General features: G+C 34.7%; 1 protein-coding gene across 1 annotated transcript in view; it reads left to right on the forward strand.

The window, feature by feature from the left end:
• SNTG2 (syntrophin gamma 2) overlaps positions 1-18702 on the forward strand; it is a 119064-nt gene that overhangs the window by 74176 nt on the left and 26186 nt on the right. Inside the window, exons 11-13 of the mRNA XM_063153410.1 lie at positions 6541-6657; positions 14629-14700; positions 18084-18293. Of these exons, the coding sequence (XP_063009480.1) occupies positions 6541-6657; positions 14629-14700; positions 18084-18293 (399 nt within the window). The remainder of the gene's footprint in view (positions 1-6540; positions 6658-14628; positions 14701-18083; positions 18294-18702) is intronic.

An 18702-nucleotide genomic window follows, 5' to 3' on the forward strand; every position in this document is an offset into this window, starting at 1 on the left:
TTGTTAAACCTGGCTTTCTTCTTTGTCTCTTATATTGCCTCTGATTTTTTTTTTTTTTTTTTGCAAACTGAATCTCCAGAACATAATGAATTCTGTACACATTTAAGTAAAGAAAAAGGGAAAGGACAAAGATGTTGGTTCTTGGGTCTAAACCAGCTTTATTTATGGGTCTCTTTGCCAGAAGATGTCAAACAAATATGGTGATTCTTAGCCTGTGAAGGGCCATAATTTAGACTTTGATGATGCTTGTGGATCCCTTCCAGCTCAGAATATTCTGACTCTCTGATTCTATGACTTTGCTGTGTGTCTATGACCCAAAGTTAGAGGTATTAGGCAAGGTAGTAGAAGCTGTAGTTATTATTGATATGTTTATATTGTTAAACATATCAATTTATATTGACAGTACCAGGTTATGAAGTTAATTGGTCTGGCTACTTCCACACTTTTAAATTCCTTTTCCCCACCAAAGTAGGGTGTTTGCATTTAAACTGCCTATTGGAAATTATTTCCACCAAAGCTAAAATCCCAGACTATTTGTGGAAATTGTTTGGCAAGTTCTAATTATACTAGGACATGTCATGATAGTTACTCCAAGTCAAGGACTACAAGGTTTTAAGAAATATTCAAGGTTTACACAAATTTGAAAGGCATTTAATAAGTAGCTCTGCTGAAGCTCTGGTTCTTTGTGTAACCTGTGTTAATGATGAAACACACAGCATCTAAGCATCATAACTTTTTCATTTTGCTTGATATTGTTTATTATAATTCTCTAGAGATTTGAAAGCACTTGATTCTTTGTTAAATTTGGGACTCAATTTTCAAAAATACATGCTGCTGGATTGCTTTTTAATTTTTATTAAAGTAAATTAGCCAATTCTCTCTCTGTACAGATAAAAATACTTGCAATGTTTTTTGGTTTGTTTGCTGGATAGTTTTTATGTTTTAAAGACCTAAACTTTTATCGTTATTATTTCAGGGGATTTGTGTCTGCCAAGTATCATATCTAAACATTAGGAAAGGGCAAACATTATGGTTGCTAATGGAATAAAGAAGGAGAAATTGGACAATTAGATACTACTCAATTTGACTTCAATCCCTCTAAAGAAATTTGAAATAAATAAACAAAATACCTGTGTGGAGCAGAAAGATGACAAATGACTGCTCTGAAGGATTTTTCAATAACAAATCATGACAACCAATCTAATTTTCTCTTGTGAACATGTAAATCCTGTGGATGTGTGACAGGAGGTTGCTGCAACATATCTTGATTCCAGCAAGGTTTTTGACAACTTCTGACATTAAAATATTTTAAACAAGTATTATATGGATTTGGTTGTACAGATTTTGTTGGATAATCCAATATTAGGTATAGATGGTTCACTTTCCAAACTGACATATTGACTAGAAGTGCTGAAGATGTGACCCAGATCCAGTTCCCTTGAATACTGCCTTCATGGTGCATTAGCAAAAGTAAGCCTACTAATTTTGCAGACATTAAGCTTTAAAACACCATGTTAAACATATGAATGATCTTGCCTTATTGAAGAGTGAGTCTGAAAACCAGGATTGAAGCCAATTAGTACATGGCATATATGCAAGAACAATTAAGTATATGCAAAACACGGGGAAAAAAACTGAAGAGGTTTTTGCTGCAAAATGCTTGATGGTTTTCTGGATGAGATAAATTCTTTTAGAAAGGTCTGGTTCATCCCCCATTGTTTTACTAGAACTCAGAGATGACCCTATCTGCACAAGCCAGTCAGATAGAGATAATATGAAAAACGGGTTCATATTTAAGACTTACTACTATGATTTATTATTACAGTTTATTATTACGTCTGTATGCTGTAATCAGGTACAGGATTGACCAACAGACGCCCCAAAAATTTGCATTCCTCTGGTATACGTAATATTCCTTCCCCCCCTCCCTTTTTCTCCTTGCAAATAAGGAATTCACCCACAATTTACTGCTTCTCCAATGGCCCTTATTTTTTCTGAATTTTACATGCTCATTTGGCTATTTCAGCCTTAATCTGTGATAGCACCACAGCTGTCTGCAAATCAGTCCCCTTTTTCATTATCTTTTAGCATTCTTCATCCATTATTCACTTTCTTTTAGTGTATTTCACCTTCTGGTTTGCCCCCTTATTGATGTTTACCCCCTGGTTGGCTTCAGCTTCCAGCCAACTCCTCCCTTCACACTGTGAGCGACGTCCAGCAGTTTCTCACACTGTTACCTGTCTGTTTAACATCAGAATATTGTTCAGAAAATGTTCACCTGCATGCCAGAACAACCATGGTGGCTTTTGAGAAAGGCAGGCACTGTGGGCTGTACCTAAGCCAGCTACTGCAGAACATGCTAAGCCTTCCTGTTGCTGTAAGGCCTTGGCCAGAATGCTGCCTCTGATTTTGCGCACTGTGTTTCTGAAAAGGCATTGACCAGAGGTTTTCTGTGGCCTCTGTGGACAGGTTGAGAAAAATACAGAGGTATGAAAGAAATATTCAACAATGATAACTTTTTGCTCAGAGAATAACATGTGAAAAGCAGCAAAGAATGATGGCTACACCAGCTACATCTCCTTGTTCGTCTATTTTTGCACCATTTGTGAACTAAGTTTTTTAATTCTTCCACTTTAAGGTGAAAACCATTTGAGTCTTTAGTGGAAAGGGCAGTAATTATGATTACAGTGAGGCTGATTCATGCTGGACATGAGAAATAAAGTGCTAGAATAGATTACTGAGAGAAAATAGGCAGCCTTCACTATAGGAGAGGTCCTGAGAACATTAAGGAAGCATTTTTTAGAAACAAAATACGTATCAGGGCTACTGCATTTTTGAGAGGGTAGGATAATTAGTTTCTCAGAAATAAGTTTCTCTTTTCTACTCTGTGTTGTATAATTATAAAATCATAATTCTAAATAAGAAGCTTTTCAAATATGAAGGGTTTTCTCATTGTTCCTCAGAGCCAAACTGCTGCTGCAGGTGTGCCATGGACATGTTTGCCTGACTTCATCCTGCAGCATACAAGAAGCCCTACACCTACTCTTGAAATACCATTTTTTCTTCCACTTCTCTTTCTATTTTTTTTTCTCAAAAAAGAGAAAAATGTTTCTAAAAATATAACATATAGGAATAAAATTGCTTTATCCTTATGGTTAGTCTGGGAAAGTTAGGTTCTTGAAGACTATAATTTTACAACTTACACCTGTAGAAAGGGAGCAGGACTAAATTCCTTTAAGCATAAAGAGACCACATAGAGATAGAATTGAGATCTTCTTTGATTTTTTTTACTTTATTTATGTGGGAGGGCAGCTTTTATTTCCTAATGAAATTGCCTTGATTAGCTTCAGAGACTTTTTCTGGCACTTCAGATCCACAACTGAAAAAACTTTAACAGAAGAAGAATCACTTAAAAACACTGAGCTTTTTAACCCCTAGTCAGCTGATATGCAGTGCTGTGAGGTATAGATGCTCTGTGAGATAAACAGCTATAGTTTGAAATCATTTCTTCTTTATTTTTCTACTTATTGTTGTAATATTGCTAAAATACAAAGCAGACATACAAGAAAAAAAAATTTGTGAAGGACAATCATTTTTCTTTAGTTTGCTTGATTCCTGCTGCATGAATAGTGCTACTGATCTGCTATAAGAATGCATAACCATAAGGCAATTTACTGGTTGTAGCTGTCTTCAAGATAGTGTTTTGTGCTTTGGATCCTAGCTTGAACAAGAAGGCTGTAATGAGTAAAGGTGAGAGGCATCAGGTCCAATTTACCAGCCTCCTGTTAAAACAAGAAAACAAAGAGAAGAAACTTTTATTGCTACCCAAAAGGACTTGTAATCTAAATTTTGCCCAGGTAGACAATGCCTGGGAAGATGCATGAATTCAGGTACATGCCTATCTTCATAGTTCCCTTCAGCATAGGGTGGATATGTTGCTATTTGTGGTGTTCAAACTGTGCCCAGCTCGGAGTTACAAATTTTGTTCTTGAACTAAAGCACAAAGAGCACTTGTGTCATAATTTCTGAGTTCCTCTATGCTTTGCTCTTTAGAACATTTTGTTTTGAATAGCAGCCATTCAGACATAACTGAATGCAACTGGTGTAAAATGGAAAACAGTAATGTAATATATCAAAACTTACAGCATTACAATCTTATATTTTATTTTTATTTTGCTTTTAGTTAAACTTTATGTATGTGTAAGGACTGATTGTCGTCCCCCCCCCCCCCCAGTCCTGCCCCAATAGCTGTTTTCTTCAAAATATACCATCTACCATTGTTTTGGAAAAGACCCCCCAAAATGATTTAAGATGCCTCAAGATGTACTTCTCTTTGCTTTCTTAATTTGTTGTAGTTCCAGTGTGCCTCATTGTATGACACTGGTTCTTAACTTGCAGGTCAGTCTAGCATCTCTTGTAGATTATTATCCCACTTAAATTACATAAGTGTATCTGTCTGTTCTGATGTGTCATACACAGATATCTATTTGATTTTCTTTCTTCAATTCCCTCCTGAGTGTTTTGCATCACTTACTTTTCATAAGTATTTAACTAAAATACTATATACAAAATTTACTGCTACTACAAAACTGACTGCTTTATTAAATTTAACACATTAAATTTCCAGTCATTGCAGCATCTAGATGCTTTATTACTTCAGGAAAACAATAAGTGCAAATAAGAACTTTCATTTATCTGCTATGATTGGATTACATTTTGTTAGTGACTTGTTTTATCTCCTTGTAATGAGTGCCATTGCTCATTTTCTTCTTACGGGAACTTTTGGAAGGTGTATTAAAGCATGTTAGAAACTTCATATATCAATGATATATGATGTAGTGAAAGCAGAGCTGAGAAGGGACAGTCTGTTGTATAATGCCTTGCGATCTCTCCTGAAAACTTCAAATGGCAGGTTTCAATCAAAAAAACAGAATATTTTTTATCCCAGACAAACATTCCCTCCCACATACTAAAATCACATTAAAATCTCAGTAACCCAGTAAGCCACAGACAGCCTGTAATTAAGTAGCAACACTTGTTTGCTTTTGTTCCATAGAGATTTTGTTGAAGTGAATAATAATTATTTCTCCATTTCTGAAATCTAAAAGACCATTAAATAAACCAGTCAATAGGAAAGATATGTAGAAAGAAAGTAAAACCCCCTAAAACTATATTGGATATAATTCTTTTTTGTCTGTGTGATTTGATATTAAGACCCTGACAAACTGAATATATAATATCATCTCAGTAGAGTAGCAACAATTTTTATTTTTATTTTAAGTAATGTGATGTCTGAATATCCTGCTTCAACACTTTTGCTGACTACTATAGAAACAATGTTTTGGTGAGAATTATTCAATTTACAGAACAGCAAATCAAGAACTGAAAGGGCTACTGTATTTATTTTGCAGTTTTATAGATCTCCTTAAAATGTTAGTCCTGGAGCTCAGAAGAACAGTATGGTGAAGGATTGTCTGGCTCAACATACTGATTTATTATTCATTTATTAATAAATTGATTGACAAAAGACATAATTCGTACATTAAATACCAACATTAGAAAGCAATTTGTGAGGTCTTCATAATATAGGTATGAAAATTCATCCATACTATTAGTGAGGGCTTTGACATTTCTTCCCCCTGTAAATCATTTCCTTCTCTAAGTGTAGCCTTAGTTGAAAATGAGCAAGCTGCTCAGCAATACTTGTACACTCAGATTGGTGATTCACTCTAGATTTAAGTACCTGTTTCAAGAGCAATATGTTCCTCTTAATTTATGCAAAATGGAGCCTGGAATGTTTTTGCTTTGTTATTTTTCAGTAAAGACATTTATGATATTCTGCTACTATACCATGGCATTCTTATTTATGGCATTTCGTTATAAATTTGTATTTGCCTCAAAAAGGAAGCATGCAATCTTACTTCTCCATTTCATTTTTTCTTAGCATTAATTTATCCGGAAAATAAAGGCATGCATTGTAACACTGCTAACATTGTCTACCTACTGGATTTGATACCTAACTCTTTGAAAACATGAGTGTGATAAAGCATATATGAAAATGCATAAACTCTGAAAGACAACGAGTGTGACAAAGACTTTAACAGTTGCAGACATGAGCCTGGTGAAAGCTGTTTGATTTCAGATAAATTCAGTGATTTGTTTAGAGGTATTTTTTTAGAGGTATGTGTAATAGAAATATCAGTGTGTCCAAGTTTGCTATATATAAGGTATTATGGTTTTATAAACTGCTGAACTACTGAACTACTTTGGTACATGTAGATTTTCTGCTGGCTCAAATGAGAGTCTGCTTTGACCTGCCTAGGTGGCTTTTAAAACAGGGATTATTTCAGATAAGATTCAGACTACCTGTACTACAAGTTTAAGTCTCTTCAAGGACTTGTGACACACTGGCATTGTACTGTATGCTTCAAGAATATGGAAATGGTTGCAAGGCAAATGTGAAGTAGATGATGTATCCCATGCTACTAAAACCATGATCCACTGAGAAAGAGAACTTTAATTTTCAATTTGCTTTTACAGGTCATACACATGGGATGGGTAAATGAGAGGCTTGAAGGAACTGGTTCATCTCAGCTCTACAAATTCAAGTTTCTGGCCCTGAAGGGTTCATCCTTCTACATTTTCAGCACTCCACCGGTAAAAAAATTGATATTTTTTTATCAGTTTCATTGTAAATGGAAACCTGTTTGTTACGTCTGGGTTTGTTTTCCTTTATCAAGCAAAGTTTCCAGCTGAGATTTCAATGTAAGTTAAAGTCACAGATGCCACTGAATTTCAATAAACTGTAGATATTTAGCATCTTTCAAGGTCCTCTGAAAAGTTTGCTGTATATTTTGTTTTTGAAGTTGTCAAGGTCAGGTTTTATTTTGGTTGGTGAGGCCTAATATTTCTTCCTTTATTTATTCTAAGGTATTTTGTAGATGTAATGAGTTGGTAGTTACTCTGCTTTCTGAAAGACAAGATGCATCATGAAATAAACCATCCATACATTGGATGATACTTGGGGATTTTTCACACAAGCAAGGGATCAAAGTGCTAAGCATACAGTTTGGGCAAGTCTTGCTTTGATCATTTATATACCTCATTACAAGAATTCTGTTTCACAACAGGTGCCTTATAAAATGTTTTTCTAAAAATTAATTTAGAAGGGTGAAATGGAAATGAGCTGTAGAATTCCAAAAATGTTTAAAAACTACCTATACTTACCACATGTAATCCTTTATTTAATTTTTCCAGAAAACCTTTGCCTTAAACAAATGATAAAAGAATAAAATGTGGACTTAGCATGAAATTTCGATTATACAACTTGCCTACAGTTTTGCTCAGAAGGTGCTCAGTCTCCCAGTTTTGTCTGCTGGTACAAAGAAAATCTGATCTTTTATATATGTACTCTCTGCAGTACCATTGAGAAGTGCATACTTTTCAAAAGTTATTTGTGAACCTCAATGAAATGCAATAAGTAAAATTTCCCCCTCTCTAGATTGAAATTATTAATCCAATGATTCCAATTAATTTCAAACATTCTTAAATGGCCAATAGTATTCTTTTTAAAATGAGACAACACATGTGGGAAAAGCAGGGGGATTCCCCCTCTGAAAATTGGGGGTTTCATATGTTAAGCCAAGGAACTAAAATTTGATACAATTACTACAATATAATTAAAATGTAATATCCAGAAATATTAAACAAATAAATAACACACCAAATGAATTATATTCCTCTCTAAAGTTAAATTATTGTCTTCAGACCTGTTTCTAAGACACATTTTTGATATAATTAAAATTGTACATATATATGATACTAATTTGGGATAAACTACTTCATTTTCCATTTTCAGCAATATACTAACAACAGGCAAGTACGGATGACTGCTAGTAGAAATTACTTGATAGAATCTATTATCCTTTTACAAATTTTTGTTGTAGGATCCTTGGCTTTCAAAAAATGAACCAAGGGGATCCCTTTGATCAATGTGTTGTGCCACCTCAATACTATGATGCACCAGTAAATGTGAAAGAGTCTATAAATCATAAAACTTGTTGACCGGTTTTCTTGCTCGTTTAACATGCCCCAGATGTCTCTCATCAAGGGAAAACCCCCCCAAAACTAAAGGCCAAATTCACAGTTTCCAGTAACCTCCTATGTGGAGACTTCAAACCTGGATCTAAAGCTTTGAAGCTGATTATCATTCTCCTGAGGCCACCTCCAGCCCTGGCTTTTGTTGATGTCCCTCCCTGCAGGGCAGCAGGGCCAGTCTTGGGCCCCACAGCCCTGCCCAGCCATGGTCCCACAAGCCAGGGCCACCCAGGGGCCCATGTCCAGCCCGGCCTCAGGCTGTCACTGCTCCCAGGGACACGGCTGGTGCCCCGAGCTGGGGCTGGCCCTGTCCCCATGGCTGCCCAGTGCCCATGGCTGCCCTGCTCCTGCCTGGGCCCTGCTGGGAGGGGGCCGCCACTTCAGAGCAGCCCGTGTGGCAGTGGTTTCTTCCTGGGGCTAAAGCAGAGCTAACACAGCCCTGTTTGAGCCGATGCTGCGCAGGGCTGGTGCAGCCTTTCCATTCTCTCTGCTCACCCAGCAAACTGCCTGGGGCTGGGACCGGCTGTGGGGGCAGAGCCAGGACAGCTGATTTACATAGAGCAAAAGGGATATCCTGTACCATGAAACATCATGCTCAGCAATAAAAAATGAGGATGTGATCTTCAAAAGTAGCCTTTGATTGGAGAATGGCTAGGCGTTGCTCTACTTGGGGTGAGCATTGTGCGATTGTCTTTGCATGAATTGATTTCTTCCCCTTTCCATCACTTATCAAACTGCTGTCTTCTTGCCCCATGTGTTTTCTTGATTTTGCTCTTCCTATTGTCTCTCCCATCCCATAGCAGGGGACTGGGGAGTTAGTGAGAGGCTGTGTGGGTATTTGGCTGTGTGACAAGGTCAATCCACTGCAGGACCCTGAGCTGGGACCTGCCTGGCAGGGACCCTGCCCTGACAGACCCTGGACAGCTCCCATGGCACTGGTTCTGTGCCACGTGTCCCAGCTCTGTAGCTGGAAACACAGGTCCCCCCACAAAACTGTGAATAGAGCTCTTTCACTTCTTTTAGAGACATTGGATGCTACTGCTCTTACTGTTGCTCCTATGGAGGCTTGGTTTTTTTTTTTTACTATTTTAAGCAGGAAAAAAATTAAAAAAGAAAGACTGTTCACAAAAATACAAATGTTTCAACTTACTTGATCTCTAGAAGATACAAATTTAACACATTTTATTTCAGAGATGTTGCTATTGCTATTTATATTCTAAATCAGTTGCATATCAGTGTATCAATATCGTGTGCACAGAGCAGATGACCTATAAATTCTAAACTTATCTTTATCCATAATTTTACAACTGCTTGTAAAAGGATGTAGTACAATTTCCACTCTTTTTCTATTTCATTGTGGGTAAAAGATGACATGATTGTAAATACAGCTGCTCATTTTCATAAGAATGGAAAACATAGTTATATATGAGCAAAAATAAAGAAAATTGTGGAAAATAATGGATACTTTACTATGAAATAAATCACTATGGCAAGTAATATTCTATTTATATGTTATTGCTACAATATCTCAGATGGTGATTCCAGAAATGTCGAGGCTTCACCACAGTAGTAAATATCAAGGATCATGTGATTAACAGATAAGGGTCCTTTTGCATCTCTGAAGTGGCTTATCTGATTGTATTTAAGAAATTTACAGATTTCATTTACACACTGCTGTATTAGAAATGTGACCCATTTCTAAAAACTGAATATCTGAAAAACACTGCTGAACCAATAAAAATTATTCTTGTGTAATTTTAAATATACAAGCAGTACTTTTAATGCTGTCATGTAAGTTCTAAATACTAAAAATTATCTTTTTTTTAAAAAATTCTTGGTTTTCTTGGTTTGTTTTTTTTTTTTTTGTTTGTGTTTGTTTTTTTTTTCCATTAAGGAGTGAAAAGATTATTGAAATTAATTACTCTTTACTTATAAGTATTTCATCTTCTCCTTAGACCTTTTTAGTACTTCTAGGGAGGTTGGATGATTCTGCTGAATTCTCAGATAATACAGCCTTTGCTGTATTCCAGTAATAAATATTATCAGCACTTCAGTTTTTTTTCCTTTACATTTATTCAAATATTTTTAATATTTTGGGGGGCTCTGGAGACTTCTAGAATCAGAGTCTGTGTTCAGAGAAAGTCCAAGAGTATGTTATGTTAATTTGATTTCAGTGATTTTTGAAGTATGATTCTCTTTTACATTCACACCATATTTCTTTATTTAATAGTGATCTCTGAGCAGGCATGAAAGTCTTTTATGCCTATTGCCAGTTCTTGGCTTCTTTTCTCTGCCTCTGTTGAGGTCAGGATTGAAGGCACTCGAGATTATATTTTGTGTTCAGACTTAGGTGTTTATTTTTTCTTATCTATGTTACAGTCTCACAGGCAGTGAGTTCTGCAGTATTTCACTAACAAGGTGCAAAATGGCTAACTATCATTTCTTACAAGGTCTTTTAAGGCTAACCTATCCAATTAAAGAAATGGCACCTAAATTATCTTCACTTTTAACCCAATAACCAATCACTCAAAGTCCGTAATGCAGACTTCTCTGTCCAATTACAAAATACCACCCAAACCCATGCAGAGGAAGGAAGAAGGTAAAGAAGAAAGACCAGCCTCTGCCCTAAAACCTCCATCTTTCTCCATATATATTACTATATTCTAAAACCTTAAACTCTTAAGTTTTACACCCTGTGATGTTGCACACTTCTAATCAAACTACACACCCATAATCTCAGTGCTATCAATCAGTTTGGGAAGCCTTCTCCCCAGCCTCAGGTCAAATGCAGTGCTCTCTTGGGAGCCAGAGTCTGTCAGCACAGAAAGTCTAAAATTCTCAGCATCCAGAACTCCAACACCTATTTTATAATTCCAGAGTTCTCTTACAGAGCGTAATTTCATGAGCTAATTGCTTACTGTGTGTGTCAAAATGAGTTTAACTTCATTGTTTTCTCTCTATTTTAAATAATAACTTTTTAAAGAAAAGCCAATTATTAACTCACATATTTAAAGGTAAATATATTTGGAATTTAAGTTTGGACTGATGATAAGATCACCTGGTCTATGTAAAGCTAGATTTTTTCAGTTTGTTTATTTTCAGAACTCCACTGTAATGCCTGTTTTTAAACCATGAGGAAATTGCAGAAACACATGCTAAAGTAAAAAGTTTTCTGCAACACTTGGAACTTTTGTAACTCTATATACCTCTTTTAGTCTCTCATAAGAGACTTGCAATTGTAATTTCAGATTCCTATTTTTTGTAACCGTGTTTGGTTTTATTATCTTTCTGATCAGCTCAGTGTTTACCTGTGAGTTTACAAATGTCTTAGTTTTGCAATGTTCCTGAAAGGATTAATATAGCTAAATGTCTGCAGAACCAATTACTCAACACGTACTAAACTGGGTTAGCTATGGAAGTGGTCTGCCAATAATATAGATAACAACATTCAGCTCCTCTTGGTCATAAATTCATATAGTAGATGAACACAAATTAAAGTAGAAACTTACTGAATGCTAATTGAAACTCTCATGCAGTTTGACGCTATTCCTGAAACTGTCTGAACTAAATTCATATGAATGCAAGCATGTCTCATTGAGTCATCTATTCTGAATGGAGCTGTTTGAAATGTTTTGTCAAATGCTTCATAAAAAATAATAACACTGTCATGCCAAGAAATTGCAATCTATAGAATACCTGCAGGAACAATTCCAAGGGGAAATAATGAGGAAAAACTACTTTATTGACTAAGAAATATACTTGGGTATCTCATTTATCTTAGGTACTTGTTACCCAGTTATTACATGTGTGATGATGGATAACCTGCAATAAACTGGAACATTCTTTAAATCAAATGAAGGATATCACAATTTTCATGAACTTTCCTTATTATTTCCAGGTTTTCTTCTTGACTAGGACTGTATGGTTATTTGTGGGGTTTTAAAAGTAAAGCAGTCTGTAACAGTAACATTTTAAACTTCGACATGCTATGATAGTGCTGATAAAACTATAAATAATGTCAGCTGTCTGTTTAGATTCTGGTATGTAATATGTTTATTTTGCCTCCTTAAAATTCCTCTCAACATGCTTTTTTATGTTCTGAGCACCTTGCACGCAGTGGTATTCAGACTGTTTCACTCTCTAAGTATGGCAACCTTTCTCTGACAGACACAGGTAAAGAAAACCTTGGCTTATATAGGTGACAGCAGCTGTCACTATCACTGCCTGCCTCTGCTGAAAAAGTCATATGAGGTTACACAGCATCAAAAGATGAAAGAGATGTGTGGAATAATGGGAAGAAATCTGAAGCACTCAGAGTAAATTCAATGGCACAGCAGTGTCACCTTCATCCATCATTAATGGTGCAAAGATCCCCAGCAGTTAAAATTAATCTTCAGGAATCAAAACAAATGATATGAACAAATGAAAGTCCATTCATATCTCAACAGGTTTCAGGTCATAGCCTATGTCACCAAAGCCAGTGGCACAAACAGCAAATGAATCAGTGCTTATGCTTCTATGTCTAGCCACTTAGAGCAAAAAAGGTTCTCCTGCTGTTAACTGAGATGGAAAATATCCTTTCCCTTTGAAAAATTCAAGACAAAATAATAAACTAGACTCCATTCTACTCTAAACCTTATTTTGAAGAAGCATGAATATCCCTTTGGAGTATCAACAGTAATGGGCCAAAACATGTATTATTTAATTATTTTCTTTTCAAAACAGCCATCAAAGTACAAACTATTTTTCTGGACATAAGATTAATCAAAGACCTGCAGTGCTTACTCTATTGTGAGCCTGTTAAAATGTACATTTATCTATGAATTAATTTTATAAGTCCTTTGTTTCAGTTCTTTCAAAACTTAGGTTATTTCTTATTTGTGCAATAATTAAATTGAAAAAATCAAATAAATTTTGAATGGACTTACAAAAAAATAAGTAGAAATGGAAACCTAAAAAACAGAAAGATATGTCTTTAAAAATTGCTGCCCTTTTATAAAGGGATGGGAGGACAAGTTAGTACCTAGAATTTCTTTACATTTCTTTTCTAAACCAGCTGACATCAGATTTAAATTTGAAAAAGTTTAAGTAGTACTATATGCTTTTATCATGTAGCTTTAAAATTACCTGTATGTAATGTTTTGAGCTTTAATTTTTGAAACATTTCTCATAGTAAAATAAAGTGCGTAATCTCTTTTATATATTCTAGTGGATGTATTGTGTTCAAGTCATGTTTGCCATTTGATTGTTAAGATATAGAAATGATGAAATGGAGAATCCTAGAATGTGAGTCCCTCTATATCCTGAAAAGATGTGGTGCTAGAATTTCTAGAGTTCTTCAGTCCCATTTCAGTCGGCGATTCATAATATCTAAATTTAATAATCCAAAAAAACTAATCTAAACCTGAGAGAAGTTGGGGGAAGATTAGATTATTAGATTTAGTTCTTAATAATTAGATTATTAAGAATTAATTCAGGTTATAAGATTAGAAGGAAACTAACACCAAGTTCACATTACTCCTCCAAAGGACCCTGAAGTTACATTTCATAACTAACAGAAGTCCCATTAGAGTCCTGTAAGTGTTGTACTGGTTTGGAATCTCATCAAGTTATTACAATTCTGTTTAACAGCTTAGAATTTTAAGACACTTGAAAATTAAACATTAAATAAATTCTAAAAGAACCAAAACATGTTGATATCTCCATGCAAATCATCAGGAGAAATACTAAATTTTTTGAAGGTGAATTATGTGCTACTGTGAACACAGAGAAAAAGAATCTGTGATTGAAAATGTTTTGACAGAAAAGTCAAAACAAGTGTGAGTTCTTTTTTTCTTTTTTTCTTTTTTCTTGAACAATATAGGCTGGGTACTGTTTTTAAGAGAAAACAGATTATCACATCATATCATGAAGTAGAATTTTAGTAAAAACTTCAGTCATTCTTGCTATTTAGATTTTAACAGCCTGTCATGTCAACAGGATTAGGTAATGAAATCAAAAGAAAAGAAAGTATAGGTGTTTTCATATTATTGAGCACGCAGTTGATATTTTCCTTGATTTTAAATATTGCAGTCACATGGTCCTTTTCCAGTTTTAGAATAAATATTGAGTTATTGCCTCCCTAGTGCATGTAAATTCAAAACTGAATTTTGGAATACGTCTTGATGTATTGATTGTAAGATTTTTTTCATATTTAGACATGAAGCTGAATGACTCTGTGTTTGAGACCAAGTTCTCTGTGTTAGCATCTTGAGAAATAAAATTGCTTATGTAACTAACCACAGAGATTACAAAGACATTTCCATCATACTAGGAAAAGAAGAAGTAAATTATTTAACACGTTTTAATTCCTGCTTCTGTAAAAATTTAATACTATTTGCAGTCTTTTCTAAATGCTGAATATTAAATGTAGTGATATGCCTATATTTAAAAGATCCAGTAGAATAATGATGGGTGAAATATTTTCTTTTTTTTTATCTAAACATGATTTTCAAATTAAAAATGTGTTAATAATTTTTTTTTATATTATAGGTGAGCACACTAGACTGGGTACGAGCTGAAAAAATCTATAACCTCTGTGAGGTTCTATTTAAAATTCACAAGGTAGGTTTCCCAACGATTCCAGTGATTTTATTTAGTAAAGTTAAGCTTTTCCTGTTGATGATAAGCTCAAATTAATCTCAACTAGGAATAACTAGTATTCAAATAGTTCATCTGTTGTTATAAAAAGCTATTTGCAATTGCTAAGGCATTAGCTGTGGAAGTATAAGAAAATATGGAAAAGGGGGTAAGCTCCAAGTGAACAAGTTACTAACATGTTTTCTTATTGAAGAAAGTTTTCAGTATTAGAGCTGAATATGATACTTCAATATGAAATATCAGTGAGACACACTGCTAAGCATAATGATATTAGTTTTTTCTTAGTGGGTCAGATTTTCAAGCAAACATGGTAAAAAATGCTCTTGCTGTAATTCTTGATCCATATAAAGATATTTTCATTTTTGAAATTAAAAATATAAAATTATGTCCTTGTTGTATCATATGTATTGATTGTTGTATCAAGTATTGTAGTGGTTTTTTTCTTTATAAAGGGCAACATGTCGTGTTTGTTTCCCATAGAATTAATTTTCTTCCCCCAACTAGAAAAACTCCATGTTTTCTGTCTAGCTTGTTCCAATTAAAAATTTGCATCAAAATATTAGCACTTTATGGAAATAATTGGCTTATGGAATATATTGTCTAATAAAATGCATCAGATAGATTAATTTTGTTCTCCAACAGAAACAAAACCTTCGCAGGTGAAATAAGGCTACTGTGAGAGCCTATTTGCCTAGGAGAGTAAAGAATATTTTCACACAAAAAAAAACTATCTTTTCAGATAAAATAGTATTTCAGTGAAAAATTAAAGCTCACCTTTAGTTCTCACCAGCTGCTGCCCTTCTCTGCTGTTTCTCTTTGACCACACACTGATGTGGTGGAAAAGGCAGGTTGTTGCTGTTACCTGTAACATATCCTGCACTGAAGCAAAAGTGCTTAAGGTTTTTGACTTGGTCTTTTTGGGAGTTGTTTGGTTTGCTTTGGTTTGGGGTGTGTAGGGGTTTTTTTAGTGTTGTAGGGGTTTCTTTATTTGTTGGGGGTTTTTTTCTGATGCAGGTTATTCAGGGCATGGAAAGGAAGTGTTTTGGCAGTGCCATGCCAGGAAAACATTAGTCCTGGTGTTCAGGACTAGAGCACAGGAGGAGAGCCATATTCTTGTAGTCCTGGCATTAATTTATGTGACCATGTCTCCAGCTGGGAACATATGGGGAAATTCAGGTCCTTCCCATCACTAACATACCAACAAAAAGTAGATGTTCTGTCACAGATCATTTATTTAGTCTCTTTCATATTTTTTATAATTTTAGTTTTGGCTCATAAATAAGTCAGGCACCAATGAAATATATAGACATTAAGCCTTTTGGGAAGATATTCCTGTGGCTTGGGTTTTGGTTTTGGTTTTTCTCCTATAATTGTTACTGCTAAAACTCAGTTGTTCCTGGAATATTATGGTAATTTCAAGGATATTCTGTCTTTCTGCAGCTTCTGCAATACTTTTTCATTAAGAAAAAGAAGTTGGGAAATAAACTACTCATGGTTCAACTCTTTAATGTTCTTGACATTTTAATAAATGAATGCCTAATTGCCAGTCTTCATGAATAAGTAAGCTAAAGTGCAAAAGCTCGAATTGAACTCCTTAACCTCTTTTCTGTTGATTCTTTGGTATAAATGACAATGAGGCAAACAGAAGAAATCCAAAAAATTGTAAGAGATTAAGGTTTCTGCATTAGATATAATAGGCTTATGTTGTAAAATCTGCCATTTGGGGAGGGGGGTTCTTAAGGATTTTCAGAAATGCTGGTTAGAACTAGTGCAAAACTGTGGGAGTGTGTGTTTTGTATCTTCTCACGAAATATGGATTTTAAGGAGAAGTGTTCTTGTTACACACCTAATTGTAAACTTCTCATCTATGTTTATTATGATGCAAGAGTTAAACAGGGAAAATATCAATCCAATATGGAACTTAAATTTTAAAACAGAATGTTTGATATATTTTAGATTTGGATGCATGTATACATAAATATAAATACACAAATATGTGAATTAAAATTCATAACTATAATATGCCTTTGCATATTTCTGTTCATTTGGTGGTAACAGCCAGATGATTTGAAATGTAATGTCTTGCATTGCATGTGTTTATTCTTATAGCTTGCCTCATAATTCAAACTCTTACTGTGATCCTGTACATTTTTAAAAGTCATTTGTCTTAAGAACATTTTATTTTCTTTTATTGTCTGGTATTTTCACATGAAAATTTAAAAAAAATGCTAATATAGTAGTCTAAAAGCCAGGATATGCAGCACTGAGTCTTGAAGCATATGTAATATCTGTCACTCCATAGCTGCTGAACACCAGAATATATGCAGGAATTTTGTTCAACTTCCTTTTCAACAGTGCAAAGTGTTGTAAAATAACAGAGCTTCATCACGTCTGTTTTCTCCTCAGGTAGTAGCAGGGCCAATTTTGACAACACAGTGCTTTGTACCCTAGTGGCAATATGTGGTGCTCCCTAGATGCCCCATGAATCATTGCTAATTATTTTGGGGTTTCAGTCTTTTCTGCCCCATGATATCAGAGAGAAATGGGGATAGGGAAGGATTCTATCTGAAAAACAGAAAAGTAAAGATATGTGTAATTTGGAAATTCAAGCTGTGAAAGTACTTAGATGTATAAGTTGTATCTTTTTAATTTAGTTTTATTTTCCTCTATATTTATGTTAATCAATGAAGTCTTGAAATATTAGGGAAGTTTCTTGTATTAATTTCTTTACATTTACAAAACATTGTATTGCAGGTATATTTTTTTATTATGAAAGTTTAATGTAAATTTTCTCTGCTTTATCTTGAAGGTGATGGCAGGATCTTGTTTCAGTCTCCTTGTAGTTACAGAACAGCGTTGACAGCTATTGGAGGACATTCCCCTGTTGTCATTTCTAGAATTAGCCCTGGGGTGCTTGAAAAATTACTGCATTCCTTGGGGTTTCACATATTGGAATCCAAGTAGAATGGATTAATTATAGTCTCCTGTAGAGCTGGTATACAGCTCCTGGAATGTATTGAAACATTCAGGGGGTTTCCTTCTTTTTTCACTGTAAGCAATGTATTTGTACAAACTCCCTTTAAATTATAGATGTATTCCTTAGGTAATTTTGACAGTACTTTGGAACTACAGGAGTAGCATGGATTAAAAGATAGGGAATAAAGCAAATAAGAAGCAAAGAGAAGCTGTCTTTGACATAATTATTTAACTCCTAGAACATTTCTTCAACACAATTGTTGACATAATGGCGTAGTATATCCAAGTACCCATCACTTACAGAAGGCAGTGTTGCTTCCATTGTTTGGTTTTGCCAGATGAAGAATCACTTACTGAAACATATCTTTCAGCTCTGGCTTGCTGAGGATTGCTGGCTACAAGCAAACTTGTATTTAGGTATTCACCAGGACTTTGATCTTGAAGACCAGAGGCCGTATTGTTTCAGTGTCATGGTTGGGCATGGCAAGAGCCACTATTTCAACGTAGAGCTGGGCAGTGAATTGGCAGTGTGGGAGAAATCATTCCAAAGAGCAATTTTCTTGGAAGTTCAAAGAACAGGGGTAAGTAGTGAACAATTTAAGTCATTTAATCTGCAAAATAAGTATAAAATATTTTGAATTATTTGTATGTTTAATAATTTCATTCAATTGATGTCCTCCATGACTAAGGATCTGAGTACATTTAATACAATGAAGGCTTCTGAAAGCTTCATCATCACATCAATATTTTTCTGACAATGACTGTGTAGTACCAGTCAATGGGCATGTTATGACAGATTGAAAATTGAAAGTAATCATTTGTAAGTTCACCTTGATTATTAAAAACTGGAAATTAATATATTTTACCACTGGAAAACTCTCAGAAGTTTATTTAGTCCAACTTGAACATTTTATTCCAGAAAGCTAATTTTCTTCTCATGTAAGGTAAATATTATATGGTTTACATAATGCTTCTGTATTCAAAGAAATA

Source organism: Melospiza melodia, chromosome 3 (assembly GCF_035770615.1).
Source record: "Melospiza melodia melodia isolate bMelMel2 chromosome 3, bMelMel2.pri, whole genome shotgun sequence".
NCBI classification, from domain to species: domain Eukaryota; kingdom Metazoa; phylum Chordata; class Aves; order Passeriformes; family Passerellidae; genus Melospiza; species Melospiza melodia.